General features: G+C 52.7%; 1 protein-coding gene across 1 annotated transcript in view; it reads right to left on the reverse strand.

Moving 5' to 3' along the window:
- SMOC1 (SPARC related modular calcium binding 1) overlaps nt 1–17047 on the reverse strand; it is a 149734-nt gene that overhangs the window by 7535 nt on the left and 125152 nt on the right. The window contains 3 exon segments of the mRNA XM_028099670.2: nt 7536–7641; nt 9399–9481; nt 10072–10264. Of these exon segments, the coding sequence (XP_027955471.2) occupies nt 7536–7641; nt 9399–9481; nt 10072–10264 (382 nt within the window).

Below are 17047 nucleotides of genomic sequence, written 5' to 3' on the forward strand. Positions count from 1 at the left end.
CTCCGAAGGTCTTTGGAACAGACGTGGAGCTATTTGTTGTGGAACTCAGATTTTTGTTTCTGCCAGCTCGTGGTATTTTGGTGTTTTAGCGCTCCCTCTGTTTTACCCACAACATTCACTCTCAAGCCTGCAGGGTAAACCGGGTGAGCAGCGGAGAATTCTCTATCAAGATGTCCACGGCCCAGGAAGGAGGGTGGCCAGCTCCCTCTCAAGCACCCTGCCTGCCTGTGTTCCCCTAAATGTGAGGGGCCCCCACCCCGGCTGTGGAGGAGAGCCAGGAAGAGCCCCAAGGGAGGCGCTCCAGCGGTCCCACGGAGTGCTCTCCCCCTGGGCCCCTCCCGCCAGGGGCCCTGGGAGCCCCGTGGGCAAAGGCAGCTCTTTAACCTTTAGGCTCAGCATAGCGTCATGTCTACCTAGAGGCTGGAATAATAAAGCCTCAGTCGCCCAGCCGGGAAGGGATGAGGTCATCCCGCCCAGCCACCCTGCCAGGAGAGGCCCGCTGCCTCCAACACGTGTTGCTGGGGCTCCCGCCAGCCCGGTTCTCAGGGACTCCAACGAGGGGGCTCCCCCACCTTCCTTTGGACTGGTCCGCGCAAGAAGCAGCTCTTCGCCCCACTTTACAACCTCTGGGAGGTTCCCCCCACGCAGAGCGACCAGCATTTTGTTCCTGCTCCCTCCTCCTTCCTTTTCTTCTGACTCTCCCTCCCTGCCCTGTCTCCCTTATCCACTCGGTCCTGCCCTCCTCACTCCCCCAGGGTCCTGCGGCCATGACCCCTGGCCTAACCTGGCCCTGGGGGCTCCGAGGATACTCACTTCCCCGGGAAAAGTCCTCCGAGGTCCCTCCAAGCAGTGTCTCTGGTTCCCTTGACCCTGCCACACCCTCAGCCTGCCCTGTGGACCCCGGGGGGCTCCCTCTTCCTCCTTCCTCCCCAGCTAGCATAGGGCTCCCTGCTTCTGAACTCCTCTGACTTCCAGAAACCCACATCCCACCCCCACCCCTGACCACAGAGCCCAGCTCTACATGTGACACTGGCAACGCTAGGGTCCTACTTGGGAACCCAGTGCTTTACCCTGGCCAAGTTCCAAGTCCACTTAAAGCAAGAATTTCTTAGCTTTGAGGGATCATGGACCCTTTGGAGAACCTAAACAAAGTCACGGTCTTCTCTGGAAAATTGCATATGCGCATAGCACTCTGCTGACTTTTGGGGTTTAATGGACTCCCTAAACCTCATCCGAGCTCATGCACTCAGATGAAGAACGCTTGATCTAGAGGGAAGGAGACTCCAGCCACGGACCCAGAAGAATGTTTAACAGTGAGCCTTCTGGAAGAAGATGGGGGGAGACCAAAGGACGGTAGCTGGAGGGGTTTGGAGGTCGTTTCCAACAAATATTTCCAACAAAACAAAACATAATAGAAAACTACTGAAGGCATTTAGTCTAAAACTCTGAAAACCAGGTTTCTGGGTTTACAACAGCCTTAAGTCTGCACCATGCTTCATACAAGATCGAGTCAAGGCTGAAATGGATCAGGAGTCCGGGTTTAGTCAAACCGGCAGTGGGCATGCGTGTGCGAAAGAGCCAGGAGAGGCCTCAGTTAGTTAAGGAGAAGCTGAGATTCTCCCAGGAAAGTGCTGGATGGGTGGGGCAAAAGGGCCTCCCCCAGAGTTTCCAGAAACCTCTCAAGCAGGAGTGGAGTCCCTTCCATCACAGTTAGACTCTCCCAAACTTACCCCTGACCTCAGAGCCATACTCCACTGATCCCTCCGGCTCTTGCAGCCTTCTAGAAGCACCCTCTAAAAACATTGGCAGCCTGCACTCCTAGCTCTAGGCTTACTTACACTGGCACCAAACCTCCAACCTTTCTCTCACATATGTACACACAAGCCCTGCTGGAGATCAGGACTGTTGGAATTGAAATCTGCTCACCAGGTAAGGGCTGGGGACCCTACATCAGAGGGCGAGAGATGGTTCCTTATATCACTTCATATCGCTGATCCGTGCCATGGGCCTCCCTACAGGCAAGGTTCCACTCTACTAAAAGGGCTCACTGGGTGTGTAGAGTTATCCAAGCGTCCTTGGATATGGTATGGAAAGTCACACCCAAAGGATACCAAATTCCAGATTTTGGAAAAACAAATCCAAAGACTGGTGTCAGCTCCATCTCTGGGCTGTTTGGTTGCCACTCCTGTTGACTCCTGCCTCCAGGGATGAGGGAACCCACTCGAGCTAGGTCCCTCCCTGGACTGGCCCCGCTGAGTTGTCTCTGGAATGGAGAGGTGACAGGTGCTGTCCTTCTCCTTCGACACTTTCAGTTTTGCTTCTGCAGCCTCCCCCTGCCAGGCCTTGGCTGCAACACACAGCTGGAGAGCCGGCCCCATGCGCCACAAGAAAACTTGCTTTGGCCAAGCTCTTGGGCCTTGTTCTGCTGTCCCAAGCAGTTTTAAAGAAGGTGAGGCGGGACAGCCTGGGAGCGCTAGCCAAGCCAAGCAGACCAACTGAGCCCCATCTGGAGAGGGGTCTGGGCCCTGCCAACTGGGCGGGCGGGCGGGGCTGGGAAATGCCGAGTCAGCCACATTCCAGCCTCTTCCTTGAAAGGCCATCGACAAGTAGCCTCGCCGGGCAGGAAGGAGGGAGCCACAGTACAGACGGTCTCTCCTTGGGGGACCACATGAGGGGCCAGAAGGCTCACACAGCCCACCCCACCTCCCCTCAAAGTTGACTCTCTCTAGGGTGAGATGGAGAAAGGAGAGGGTTTCCCTGCTCGAGAAGATTCTGCCAGCTGAGATCTCAGAACTCTTCCTCTGGGTCTGATAAATGCTAATGGGCGCCATAGGAGGGCTGATCCAAGAGGGAGCTTTCCTCCTGGAAACCTGGCGGGAAGGACCATGAGGTTAATTCCATCATCCCCCAAACCTTCATTGAGAACTGCCATCCTCCCACGCACTAACCACAGATGGTTCCGTGGACACCCCATTCTACTTTGCCTATTCTTAGATTTGGGCAATACCGCTCCCCTCCCAACCCCAAAATCAGTCTGGGAGGCCAAAAAGGAAGCAGCTATCTCCCCTCCCTGCCATGTCCTATAACTAATAAGTCATCTTCAAGTTGGATTAATTTCACCGATAAAGCTTCAGCAAACCATCCCTTCCCCCATAGCTGTAGTGCGGCCTCTCCTTACCTGTCCCTCTGATGATGGCTGTAACCTTCCCACCCCATCTTGCTCCCTTCCCATCCAGCTTCCCTAGAGCCATCAGGATGATTCTTCAAAAATGCTCACCTAATCACGGGTGTCGTGCTGCCCTTGGCATGAATCACAAGGCCGGGCGTGATCTGGTCTCTGCCCAAATCTACAGCCTCACCTTCTGCCTGCCTCCCAGATTTAAGAAGCCATACTTCTCACGTCTCCTTGCACAGGCCCTACATCATGGCCCCTAGGGCCCCTCTGACTCAGTCCATCTAGATTGGGGCATTTCCCCTTCATACATGAAGATGTGGCTCAAATGTCATCTCTGTGAAGACTTCTCTCACATGCCCTCCGGCCCCCAAGTCCCTGAGGCACTTTCAGGGCTTCTATTACTACCCTGAGTTCATAGCGCAATCATGGATTATATACCTCTTCTCTCGACCACACCGAAGCTCCTCCAGGCCAGGGACTATGCCTTTGTCCCCGTTTGCCCCCAGAACCCCACACAGCGCTTATAACAGGGAAGAGCGGGGATGTAAGAGTTCATGCAAAGTCCAAATCTCCAGGCCTGACAGGTGGTAGGTTGGGGAGAAGACACGACTTCTTTGTCCCCTCTGTCCACTGGCCCCAGCGGATGTCCAGCCTTAATTACCAGACCCTGAGAGGAGGGAGGAAGGATCAGATGGGTCTTCCTTGACTTCAGCCTTCTGTGCCCACAGGCCCAATGCTGCCTGAATTCAGGGCCAAGGCTAAAGCCCAGGCAGCCTGGATTCCCAAATTTTCTTCCACAGCCCTACTCCAGATGTGCTGCCCAACCTTCCTCTGCCCCGTGCCTTAGCGCTTACATCACAGAAGAGGGCCTGGCCAGGGTCCATCCACACGGTGCCCCAAGTCTCTCGGGCCCATGCAGGGTGCTGTCGGGCCCTGGTGACAGAGAAGCACCATGGTGAATTTGATGGCTAGGGTTGGCCTCATAGTGAGTCTTGCAGTAGGTGGTGAACCCTCTGATGTGTAGGATAAAGATGCCTCTCCGTATCACCCAGGGACCCATCCGTCTATCCACCCATCCTTCTAGCTGCTTAGTCATTCAACAGATATTTATTGGGCATCTACTATGTGCCAAGGACTATTCTCAGTTCTGGGAATACAGCAGGGAAGAAGGCAGACAATGTTCCTTCTCTACAGAACTTAAATTTTCACTCAGGAGGGGTGAGACAGGCAATAAATAAACAAACCAGCAAAACATCAGCTGGTGTAATGCTTGGCTCAGAAATTAAAAAGCAGTGTGGTGATAGAAGGTGACTGGTAACCCCTTTAGACTGGTTGGTTGCTAAGAAAGTGACATTTAAATGGACAATCGGGGCCGGCCACAGGAAGATGGGGCCTGATATTCCAGACTGAAGCAGAAGCTGCCATGGAGACCCGGGGGGCAGGCAGGAACCCAGAGGGTTCAGGTTCAAGGCCTGTTTGAGGATCGGAGAAGGACCAGCACCTGGAGCACAATGAGGGAGGGAGGACATAGCCGGCAAGACCCTCCTGCAGGCCAGTTCAGTTCGGAGCTAGAACTTACCCTAAACATAATGAGAGACTTTGGAGGGCTTGAAACCCAGGAAAACTGGTAAGCCTGGCAGCGGCCTCCCCCACAAGGGCTTTTCTCTCCCTCTTCCTGCCCCCCACCCCTCTTCCTGGATTTCTAAACTATTTCTTGGTTCGTCTTGCCTGTCTTTTGATTTTGAGTGCAGCCTCTAAGTAACACAATTACCAGTGCGGTTCAAACTTTTCGTTCCCATCAAAACCAAACACAGGTTTGGCATAATAGGAGCTTAAAATGAAAAGCATGTTTAGGAAAGAATATATTTTTTTTAATCTTCTCTCAAGCCTGTATCTGTATTACACCTAAAAGAGAGGGTTTTTAAAAAAGAAAAGAGGGGGACGCCTGGGTGGCTCAGTCAGTTAAGCGTCTGCGTTCAGCTCAGGTCACAATCCCAGGGTCCTGACAGGTGGTAGGGACCTGCTTCTCCCTCTCCCTCTGCCTGCCGCTCTGCTTACTTGTGCTCTCTCTCTATATGTCAAATAAATAAAATCATAATAAAAAAGGAAAAAAGAAAATCTCTTCCCTAAGGACACATTGGTATTAAAAACTGGTATTAAAAACATACACTTCTTAGTTTTTATTTTCTGTAAAGATCCCTTCGGCCTGTGATTTGAGGGCAAGGCATCAAGTCCTGATGTCCCCTGGCTGGGGACCCCCGCCTGTGCCCTCTGCCCCTGCAGGCCCCTCATCCACTGGCCCAGGACCCAGTCGGGTCTGGTACTTCCCTGGCACCCTCAGTCCACCTGGGACCCCGGCCAGACCATGCTCAAGGGCTGAGCTTCCAAGGAAGCAAGTGGGACGCATTTGAAATCTTGTCTCCTCAAAAGTGCTCCAAAAGCACCAGGCAGGCTCCCCGAGTGGCTGGTCAGAGCCAGCAGCCCTGGGGGCTCTGGGTGGGAAGCAGCCAGACCTGGAATTTTGAAGCCCATGCCCCCCGTCCTGGGTACTTTTTCCACTCTCTTCTAATAAACATAAATATCTCATCCTCAATTTTTCATGAAACAACCGGTATTCCAAGCATAAGTAACAAAGACATGGAATACTGAATAAGTGCTCACAATCTCCCCTGCCCCCTGTCCTGGGAGGTATGGGTACGGTCCTCTCTACGTAGATGCCCAGTGGCTGAGCACCGTCGGAGCACCCTCGGCTGCCTCCAAGCCGCTCCCATCTGCCAGCCTATCAGCCCCTGTCTCCATCTTCTCAGACGCGGTGCTGTGCTCCTCCTGGGGAGGCCTGATCCCATCCACGGGGTGTGCAAGACCAGCAACCAGCCCGAGAGCTCCCAGGCCCGTGGGGCTGCTGAGTTAGTGCACCGGACCGGCAGCTTCCGAAATGGCACCCAGGAGGAGGCAAGCTCTGCACTCCCTTGGATGGGACCTCACCTTGGGTTTTCCGGACAGCCAGCCTCCCCTGCCTCAGGATGCAGCACCACTGACAGCCCTGCCATCCCTGTGCTGGATACACACCCTGCGGCTCTGTGGCTCGCCAGCCTGGGCCCCTTACAGGCCTGGGAGCCCAGACCTGTCACCGTGCTGGCACTCCTTGCCTTGCTGATGACATCTGCCTCTGAGCAGATGGGAGGGACGAGCCCCCCCCCCCCCCCCCCCCCCGGTGAGCCTCTGAGCTCAGAGGCAGGCTGCCCACCCCTGCAGAGCCTGGCTACTTCCTCCACTGCTGTAGGAGCCTGAACTGCCTCCACACACACCTCCCCCCGCTCCCCCCGGCTGCTGTGCCTCCCCTCTGGCTTCCTGGTTCCCGACTGTCCCTTCTGTCTCATCTGTTGCTACTCTCCTCTCCGCCTCACTCCATCCTCCCCAGCCCAGCCATCCTGGACTATGAATGTGCACTTTCTTGGAGCCACAGTATTCTTTCTTTTTCCTGGGATGGCTCTCCTTCTTTCACTGGCTAAGTCCTACCTGTCCTTCAAAATTCAGCCCAGCTATCACCTCCTCCAGGAAGCTTTTCTGACTCCTCCAGATTGAGTTGGCAAACCCTTCTCTGTTCTTTCACCTCATTTCTAGCACTTAGCACACAATTTGCTAGTATCTGTCTACAGCCTAAGGTGCCCACTAAGCTGCACACTTTGAAGACATGACTATGCCTTACATTCCTGCATTCCCAGGCCTTAGACCAGTGCTTGGTGTGCTGCGTATGTTCACCAGGTGCTGAAGGGATAGATGGGTGGATGGATGGATGCATGGATGCATGTGTGCTCCAACCACCGACCTAATGGACTAACTGATTAGCGAGTGTTGGGATGCTGGTCACAGGGTGTGTGTGCATTTCAGCCTCATGTCAGGACTGCCTCAGCCCACATATCAGTTCCTGAACTAAACTGGATTTGGATATGGCAATGTCCAATCCCACTGCTGGAGCCCTTGGGATTTTCAGGAAGCCAAAAAGGCACAGGATTCCTGCCTTCTCAGAAGAGAAGAAAATCACCAAGCGCTGTGTCTTCCCCCTCTGCCCATTACAGACCCCTCGTCCTTCCTGTGACTCTCACCCCAGTGCATCTACTCCGGATACTAAGGTGCTAGAAGTCTCTAGACACCCTGAATTTGCCTGTAACCAGGTAACTAAAAGGTAGAGACAAGCAATTCCCAAAGAACAGGGAGGGGAGAGGGTGAGATTTTTGGCAGAAGGTGGGGCCAGCCCTTGCCCTGCCTAACCCCTCCCTGCTCTCCTGGCCTCCTGAAGCTTCTGAAAAGTCAGGGACCCCGATCCCCCACGGGGTCTGAATCCTGCTCACATTCTCACCTCCCACCTCCAGTAGGCGCTGCTGAGTTAATGGCCTGCACCATGTCAGTGGTGAGGGCGTCCAGTAGGCTGGTGATAAATTCCATCTTCTTCCCTTCTGGACAGCCTGAAAGGTAAAGTGAGATTTAAAGGCAGCTGTCAGGTAAGTAATCAAGTAAACAGCTTCTTCAATGGCCACCATTTCCCAAACTTCTCCAAGTCCTTCTTGTCCAGCCAAATCCACTCTGGGAACTGTTTATTGCTCAGAGTCTCATAAACCTCCGCAGTTTCTCTACCCATGACCCACAAGGGACCATCAGAACAAACAGAAAATCATGCTTTCGCTTCTCTTCCATTCCACAAATTTTTGCTGAGTGTCAACTGAGCCACTGTGTCAAATGTTAGGGATTCGGTACACAGGGTCCCTATCCGCCCAAGTTCATGGTCTCCCGGGAACGCAAGCTCATTCTGGGAGAGTCTGGGTGGTCAGGTGGTCCCTGGTGGGTCCCAGGTGGTCACGCTAGAGCGTGAGAAACACTGCTCTCCCGGGAAGGAGCAGGTGCTGAGGGGCCACAAGGGATGGAGCCAACCCCTAGTGGTCAAAGTTGACTCAAGTCGCCCTACCAGTTTATATCTCCAAGAACCGTCTCCCTTCTTCACTTCTGTCTCATCCAGCTTGGGTTATGCTGATAAAACCTCCCTTCCTCTGTTTCTCGCTTGCTCCATTGCACTGTTCCAGGAAAATCCCAAGTCTCTCCCCCACGCATTAGTTCTGCTGGTGTGAGCAACCATGGAGGTGGGCGTCCCTGTAAATTCGTGACTGCCAGCCCCAACCGTTCCCACAACCCTCCTCTCTGTGACAACAACTCACTCTCTTCCCTCCACAAACCCACCAGGTCCCTGATGAAGCACCACCTTCTCAGAGAAGCCCCGGGACCCTGAAGCAGGTCTCGTGCACTCTCATGCACCTCTCCCTGCACTCCTACTCTTTCCCTTCAGAGCACCTGTCACGGCTACGTAGACCGGCTTGTATTCATTTATTTATTCGTATATTCTCTGTTTCCTCCGCTGTGGGAGCCCCGTGTAATTCCGAGCACCAGATCGTACCCAGCGCCTGGCACATCGCACAATCTCAGTTCACAGTCGTTGGGGGGATGACCAGAAGGAGGTACCCTGGCATCTATGACTCCCATCTTGGGACAGGGTGGTTTTTACAACCGGACTTTCAGGAGCCTCTGCTTTCAGCTCCCAGGGCGGAGTCCTGATGGGGAGTGGGGAGGTGGCCCAGCTCCCCTCAGCACTGATCCCAGTCTGTGCTTGCTAAAGACCACCGTGTTCCAAGCCACCAATATTTAGTGACCTATTGTCACTCCCTGGCAGAGCAGACTCTAGATAAGAGAAACCCATCACAGCAGCCAGTTGGAGGTCCTGGGCCCCCTGCCTGCACGTCTCGTGTCACATTCCAGTGGGAGTCCGGTGCCACCGGGATGATCGTGCAAGCACCGTACAAGGCTGGCCACGGACGCTGCCCACGCCCCTCAGGACAGCCCCTCCCTGAAAGCTCTCCTCTCAGCTCCCAGAACACTGGCCCAGTCACCCCAGACGGACAAAGAATTGCAGGGCTGCAAGGACAGGGTCTTAGCCTAATGACCCATTTTGAAGATAAAAGCTAAGAGCAAGGAGGAGAAACAATGTGCTCAAGGGCACAGGAGTCATTAGGGACAAACCCCGGCCTAGATGCAGATCCCAGGACACTCCCCCCCCCCCCCATCCTACAGAAGGGGAAGCAGAGTCAGAGCAGAGGAGGGAGCGGCTTCCGCACGATGGGAGGTGGAAGCACAGAAAGAGGTGAGAGCACCAGCAAGGGGCAGCCTTGTCTCCCACCTGGCAGCTCCCTGTCCTTGAAGGGATCGTCCACCTCCGCACTCTTGGCCCTGGCATCGCTCTCACAACTGGGCATCACGTAGCTGGGAAGAGAGACGCGGGGGGGGGGGGCGGGAAGGGTGAGGAGGGGCCGGGAACTGAGCCCACTGGAGCCATGCCCAGCAGCAACCATCCTGCTGCCACTAAGCCTAGAACTCCCAGGGCTGGCAGCAAAATATCTCCTGCGCTGTCCAGCACCTGCCAGGCTATCCCAGTAGCAATGTGCCCACTGAGACATGTTCGGGCATGTCACTGTCATCACTCAAGCTGAGCGATGTCACCTTGTTTCTGCACGCAGGATCTTTGGGATCCACAGAACTGAGGGACTCAGGCAGGGCCTTAACGTCCTAGCCAGTGAACTGAGGTTCTGAGGGGCTACCTACTTTTCCAAGGTCACCCAGCTAGGAGGGGATAGAATTGTGACCAGAACCTAGGACCCAGGTCTTTCTACCAGAACCTTATCTGCCCGTGAGCAGAAATGTTCTCCTAGTGCCATGATTCCCACTGGGCCAGGCAAGCAGGGAAATGTGAGGCTAGCCTAACAGGAAACTGCTCCTCCTCCCCCAGGTCCATCGCAGGGACTGGACAGGCTCCGAGGGTGGGGGATGGGGAGCAGGGGGTGTGGAGGGCTTACCGCGTGGAGGTTCCGGGCAGCGGGCGCCCCGTGTCCACCAGCACACACCAGCAGTAGCCAGTGGACTGGTGGCACTGCACAGGCTTGTAGAGCCCCCCGGGGGCGCACTCGGGGATGACAATGCCCTCCCGGGGATTCTGCCGGGCCTCTTCCAGGGCGCTCTGCCTCTCCTGGTCACACGAATGGACTTTCTCTGCAAGAGAAGAGGCAGCCTGTGGTGACTGTCCCTCTCTCGTGGCTTATCATTGCTGCTTTCTGAGCAAGGATCCGGCCTGGCCCCGAGCAATGGATGGCTGGGGAGTCACCAGGCAGAGCTGTGGTTCCCACACCGGCCCACGGTGGGGGTGGGGTGGGGAGTGGAGGCCCAGAACCTCCCTGTAGCCTCTCCACTGCCAGGGGTCATTAGCACTCACACGCAGTACGTTCTACGGGCCACAAGCCCTCCGGGGGCTGCAGGACCACTCCTTATCTGAACGGCACTTTCCCCGGGGGCTTGGAATTTCCAGGCTGTTTGCAGAGTGGTTCCTGCTGATGCACAGTCTCCTGGCTCTGGGAGAGGCGGAGGTGCAGGAACCTGATCCCCGAGAGCTGACAAGCTGACTGCGGGCATGCCCGTGTGTGCGGACACTCTCCCGAGCCCAGCAGGACACAGCCACGGCCACCAGCCCCGGGGGATCGAGGCTCAGCGCCTAGGAGGAAAAGAATCTGGGCCCAACCCCACTCCGTCCCAGGCTCCAACAGAGCTGAGCAAAGTAGGCTTGACAGGCCCGAGCCCAGGACACAACGCTGCTCTATCCGGTGGGAGAGAGAGACGCCCACAGGAAGTGTCTGCGCTCAACAGCCGTGGGCAGCCCGTGAACACGTCTGAACGGCCGAACCTGGTTTCCGCAAGCTGGGTCCAGGCCTGGCCAGCTCGGGGGCCTCAGCCCCACACGGCCCCTGCCCCGAAAATTCCACCCAGTGGTCTACCTGCCTCACTTCCCTTTCCTGTTGGGCGGCTGTTGTGTTTTCGTTTGTCTTTTCATTATTCAAAATAAATAGTATTGCGGTTTCTTTTCTTGGTATAAAGAAAATTGTGAAAAACCCAGAATCCCACCGAAGTTAAACACTACCTTCCCTAGACCTTTGCTCTTGCACCTACAACATGAAAATACCTATGCACACACCTACTTGTTTGTTTTTTTACAATAAAAGGGGTCACATCATAAACCTGTACTATTACTCTGTTTTGTCTATTTCTTTATTATATCTTTATTTCTTTCACGAATATGACACCACAACTTCCCTCTTGAAGATGACAGGAATAGTCTTGGGCATCCCATGAAATGTTAACAGTGTGTTATAAAAATACATTCTTCGAGCCAGGAGGTCGGTATCAGCAACTTGGAGACTCATGCTACTCACTGAATAGCACCAACGGTCAAAATAACAGCAACTCAACTCTAAAGGAGCCAAACCTCTGAAATAACAGCTCCGTCAATGACTCACAAATGAGCTGTACAGAGGTTTCAACAAAGCAGGGGTACACAGCGCCGCGAAGCAGCCCAACACTGTCTTGGGGAAAAGTCACACAATGGGGAAAAGATTCTTTGTCTCACTCCCAGGAAAAATGTTGAAAAGCAATAGGCCAGTGATTCTCCTTACAGGGGAGGGGACTGTCTCCTTAGGGACATAAAAATATCTCAGGGTCAGGGAGCGGGTGTGCCGCACACATTCACTATTAAAATATAACTTTGAATTTAGAAAATGATAAAATACTACTGTTTTTATAATGAAGCACAGAAAAACTAAACAGAACCTCCTTGGCTAGACCAACAGGAGTTTCCAACAGCTGACAGACTAGAGACTAGGGATTCTGAACCTGATGAGAACTACCACCAGAAGAACCTCTGGAGGCAGCTTGAGTAAGAGACAGAAACTGATTGGTTTATCAGAGACATAAAGCTGGCTTGAAGGCCCAGAATTTTGACTTGGGCCCCTGGCTGGGATGGAGCCACGGCCCCTTCCAGGGACGATGCAAGGGTTTTTCAATAGCTCCCCTAATCCCAATTTGGTTACCTTATTTCCCGACCTCATATTTCATGCCCAGAGAAAGGTGACAGAGGATCAAAACCAAAGGAAAACAGCTTTTCACTGGCACCACGTTCGTGCAACAACCTCTGACAGAGGCTTTAAATTAAGATCCTCCCGGCCAACGTTCTACAGCCATCAATTCAGCCTGAAAGTGAGAGGCAGACAGAGTGAGGGGAAGCTTACCCAGGGGCAGGGAAAACGATAACCTGACTTCACACGGTTGGGATCCTGAAACTGCAGAAATGTGGAGAGGAGCCATCTAAGAGGAGGTGGCAACCCGTGGTTTGGGGGCTGTTGACAGACTTCTGGAAGTCCTTGAAGGCTGCTCTGACCTGGGTGCAGCCAGCTCCCACAGAGGTCGCATGGAGTTCGATGGAGAATAAGAACCACACAAGTGATAAAGCTCGCTAATTTGGAAAAATGGGGGCTGGGGTGGAACTAGAGAGAAGGCTAAGTGTAGGGGTTATGCCTTGTTGGCATATACGCTTATTACTTTAGGACAGACCCTGAAAATTCCAGATGCCCCTCTAAGAAAGAGACAGGAGAAGTTTATAATAATATCACTAACCATTTGTGAAGAGTACCCAGAGAATTTATCTTCCAAAAGAGAGAAGATCTCCCTTAAAACCATCTTTATACTAATAATAGAGCAAATACTCATTGAGTAGTATATGCCAGGTGATAGACAAAGGGTTTTGCTTGCTTAATCTATTTGTCCATCCGAGGGGGGCACTACGAGTATGCCCATTTTGTAGACAAAGAAGCTGAGCTTTGGAGGAATTCATGAATTTTCCTATTCAGCCAGAGAGAAGACAGCTGGGACCCCAGTGAAGGTCTTCTGACAGTTGAGCCCGTCTTGCTAAATTTTAGACACAGGTTACTGCCTCTAATCATTTGCTCTGGGAGAAAAATACATTTACTTTTAGCGTGAAGTTCTTCCAGCTCAGTCATTCTGCAGACTCCCCAAATCTGACGCATTTGAAAACAAGTGTGTAAACTCACGTACTTGCCCATTAACACAGCACAGCTTTTTCTGAACCAACGATTTTTCTCAGCCTAAACAGACTACACATCTTGTACCCGAGTATTTTTGCCTCTTTGCTTTGGAACTGAAAACTTAAAGCCACATTTGTCACTCACCTGCCATTAGAGAACACAAAATGAATACGAATAGCTTACATCTATTTCAGTGTTTACCGTGGGCCAAGCTTGGTACCAGGCACTTGACTTGTATTAACTCAATTCAAGCTCATCACAAGCCTCAAGATAGGTGCTATTATTACCCTCACTGAGCAGAGAAGGACCCAGGAACACAGGCTGGCTGCAGGGCTTCCTCAAGGTCATACCACTAGGGAGGAGCAGAGCGGGGGTTCCAGCCCTGGGGAGTCTGCTCCTGGGCTATGCTCCCGAACCCTCTTCAATACCATCTCTCACTGCCAGATGCTAGTCTGATTTTTATTCGAATCCCAATTCTTCTTTTCCTTGGTGTGGCAAATAGTTAGAAAACGGCTCCAGTGAATTGCACCTGCCTGTATCCACGCCCTTGTGCAGACCCCTCCACCTGGACGCTGACTGGCTTTGACCAATGCAAAGGGCAGACTGGGGTTCCAGTGGGTCACTTCCAGGCCTAGGCCTGTAGGGGTCCTGAAGCCTCACCTTTCACCTTCTTAGAAGCTGCCCTGAGAGCAGCACAGAAGAAGCCAGGCCAGCACACTGGAAGATGAAAGGCACACAGAAGAAAACAAGAGACCCTCAATCTGCAGCCAGCACCAACTGCCAGAGGTGTGACTTTGGCCATCTTGGCCACTCCTGCCCCATGGACCCTCCAGCTGGATGAGCCAGGAGTGAGTTCAGACAGAGCCAGTCAAGGAAACACCCAGCCAATCCACAGAAACATAAGAAAGGCTAAATTATTTTTGTTGTCAGCCATTAATTTTGGGGTGGTTTGTTACCTAGCAATAGAATGTGAAACACCTCGACTTGCTCAACTCCATATTTATCAATTTGCCTCTTATATAAGGACTTTTGTAGCCCTCTCACACCCTTCAGTCAATCAGTGGCTCAATAATCAATCAATCAATCAATTATTCCTTCAGAGCTTCTCCAGAGGTCATGCAAATACAAATCAGAATGTACCAACGGGCATAAACTCATTCTGTATCTGAGGACCCAGAAGCCAGCCCCATCCTTAGGGCCGCTGTCACTCTCTGCCCTTCTGGGTCGCCTCCCAAACGAACCTCAAAATTCACAACTATCCGTTTTCCCAGGTGCCAAGAAGTCACCTTGCAATAATGTAAGACAAGGGGTCTCCTTCAAGGGTCTCTTCCTGACCCTTGGTTCAGAGAGGGAGCTGCCCAGAAGGAGACATGTCCACTGCTTTGGAACATTCGGTCTCTGCTTCAGAAACTTCAGGGAAGGACGACAACATCAGAAGGTCTGGCCTGATGGCGAGGGGAGCAGTCAGGGCCGGCCAGGGGGCGCGCGGAGACAGGCCCATGCATTCTCACACACTCGCGCACCCCACCCGCACAAGCCAATGCCAGGATGGTTCGAAGGAGAGATGAGAGCCACGCCATTCCTCACCTGGCAATGCGGGCTTTGAGTTTCACCGACAGACCGCTGGCTGCCTGAGAGAAGAAATACAACAGAACAGTACCCCGTGGAAGAAGGGAGGACACGGGCCAGCCCTTGCCACCCGAAAATACAGCCCTCTCTGCCGCCACTTACTCTAGCACCAGAGCAAAGCAGGCCTGAAGCGGGGCGGGAGCGGCAGGGAGGGGGACAGGCGACGGAGAGACTAGGCTGAACCAGACGACCCTAAACCCTGTCTGCAGGCCCAGGGCATGGGCTCTCACGGGTCCCGCCAAGACAGGATCAGCATGGAGAACAGCTCGGCCTGCTGTGGCTAGTCCCTGCCTCTGTGCCTCTCAATTACTCGTGGTAATTAGGAGCAAAGGAGGGCGTGGACAGCCCAAATCCTCGGCTAAGCCCCAATCCTGATTTTAGGCCAGAGTTTATCCTTTTGTCCTGGGAACTTTTTCTCCTTTATCATTTTTTTCCCTTTTTTTTCTTCTTCACTTTTTCCTTTTTTAAACAAAAATGACCAACAAACATAAACATTAGAAGATTCGAGTTTCAGGTCCTTGGGCTGGCCTTTCTTTCTGGTTGCTGCCTTCCAGAAGAGAAGCTGCTAAAAGAAGGAGCAGAGAGAAAAGCTGAGGCGCCGGGTAACCCGAGTCAGCAGGTATCCGTGGGCCAGTCACATAGTAGACTCTCTGCAGAGAGAGCAGGGGGCCCTCATGGTGATGGAGGCAGGGTGGGGAGAAGGCAGTTAGTTGGGGCAGGTCAGTAGCAACCAGGGTTCTCCAGAGTAACAGAACCAATAAGTGACCTACATCTACATCTACATCTATACCCAGATACCTAGATCCGTCTGTATCGAGATTTACCTCCCTCTCTCTATATTCATATATGTATATACACATATACATATGGATATATATTTCAAAAAATCCATATATATAGATCTACCTCTATCTATTCACATATATATCTCTCTATATATATTCATATTTACGAATAGAAATTTATTTTAAGGAATTGGCTCACATGATCATGGGGCTGGCAAGTGTGAAGTTTGCCAGGCAGGCCGGCAAGCTAGAAATTCAAATAGGAATGATGCTGCAATCTTGAGTCCAAAGTCAATATAGGTCAGGCCAGCAGGCCGGAAACTCAGGCAAGATTTCTGTGTTACAGTCTGGCGGCAGAATTACTTCTTCAGGAAATCTCAGTTTTTGCTTTGAAGGCCTTCAACTGATTGGACGACGCCCGCCCATGTTATGGAGGGTCATCTGCTTTACTTAAAGTCAACTGAATGCAAATGTTAATCTTATCTGAAAAAATACCTTTGCAGCAACATCTAGACTAGTGTAGACACTAGTCTACTGGTGTAGAAACTGGGCACTGTAGCCTAGCCAAGTTCACACATGAAATAAACCATCACAAGGTCCGTATGAAAAATGAGAGCAAGAAAAAAAAACCTGGTCTTACAGAAAACCATACACAGAAGAACCAAGAAGAGTCACGGGCCATAGAAATGTGCACTGGGAAGGTGCCTTGATGAATGATGCAATATTCCTGGAGAAAGAACCAGAAGCTCTCCTCCCAGTGGAGGCATGGTTGATAACTAAGGACAGCTGCTCAGGCCATCCTGACCAAGAGCTGCTTTTAAGAGACAAAAGGAGGTGGGAAGCTGACAGAATGGAGGACAGTGGGCTGAGAGAGGAGGGTGCTCCCGGAGTCTTGGACCTGACCCAGGATCCTGAGTGACCCATGAGATTAGGGCTCACAGGACGCAGAGGAGGTCAGGGGCCTCGGTGGACACAGGTTCTCACACAGTCTGGTACTGGGCCTAGGTTGGCACCGTGTCAGCCTCTGGAGAGGTCACGAAAGTTCTGTAAGACATAGTGAGAAGAAAGAACTAGCCCTGAGATCTTAGCCTATCCTCACTTCAGGCCTTCCTCTGTCCCTGAAGCTTTCCCTGAGGGCCCCAACCTACAGCGAAGTCTCCCTCTATTGAGTCTAGGACTGAGTATCTGCTCCCCTCGAGGAGCTGTCACCCCTGGGACCGTGACTTGTCTGGACCATAGGTTCCCGAGAGCGAGGACTCTATGGCACCCTTCCTCATCCTCCCCTGCTCCCACCCCTGGCCCCCAGCTCCTTATTCACAGCAGAACCATGGAGTCTCTATTTAAAGGATACAGAAAGAGTATTTAGTCCAAGAACCCCCTCTCTTGCTTGAATCCTTGCTATGTGCCATCTCCAGCCGCGGAATTCTGTTCTAGCCTGACATTTCAGACATGGGGCCACCCACCGCTGAGTAAATGGCCAACGGTGGGGCTGA

This window comes from Eumetopias jubatus, unplaced genomic scaffold (genome assembly GCF_037043125.1).
Source record: "Eumetopias jubatus isolate StellerSeaLion01/CBP00866 unplaced genomic scaffold, mEumJub1_p1.0 scaffold_7, whole genome shotgun sequence".
In the NCBI taxonomy this organism is placed as follows: Eukaryota; Metazoa; Chordata; class Mammalia; order Carnivora; family Otariidae; genus Eumetopias; species Eumetopias jubatus.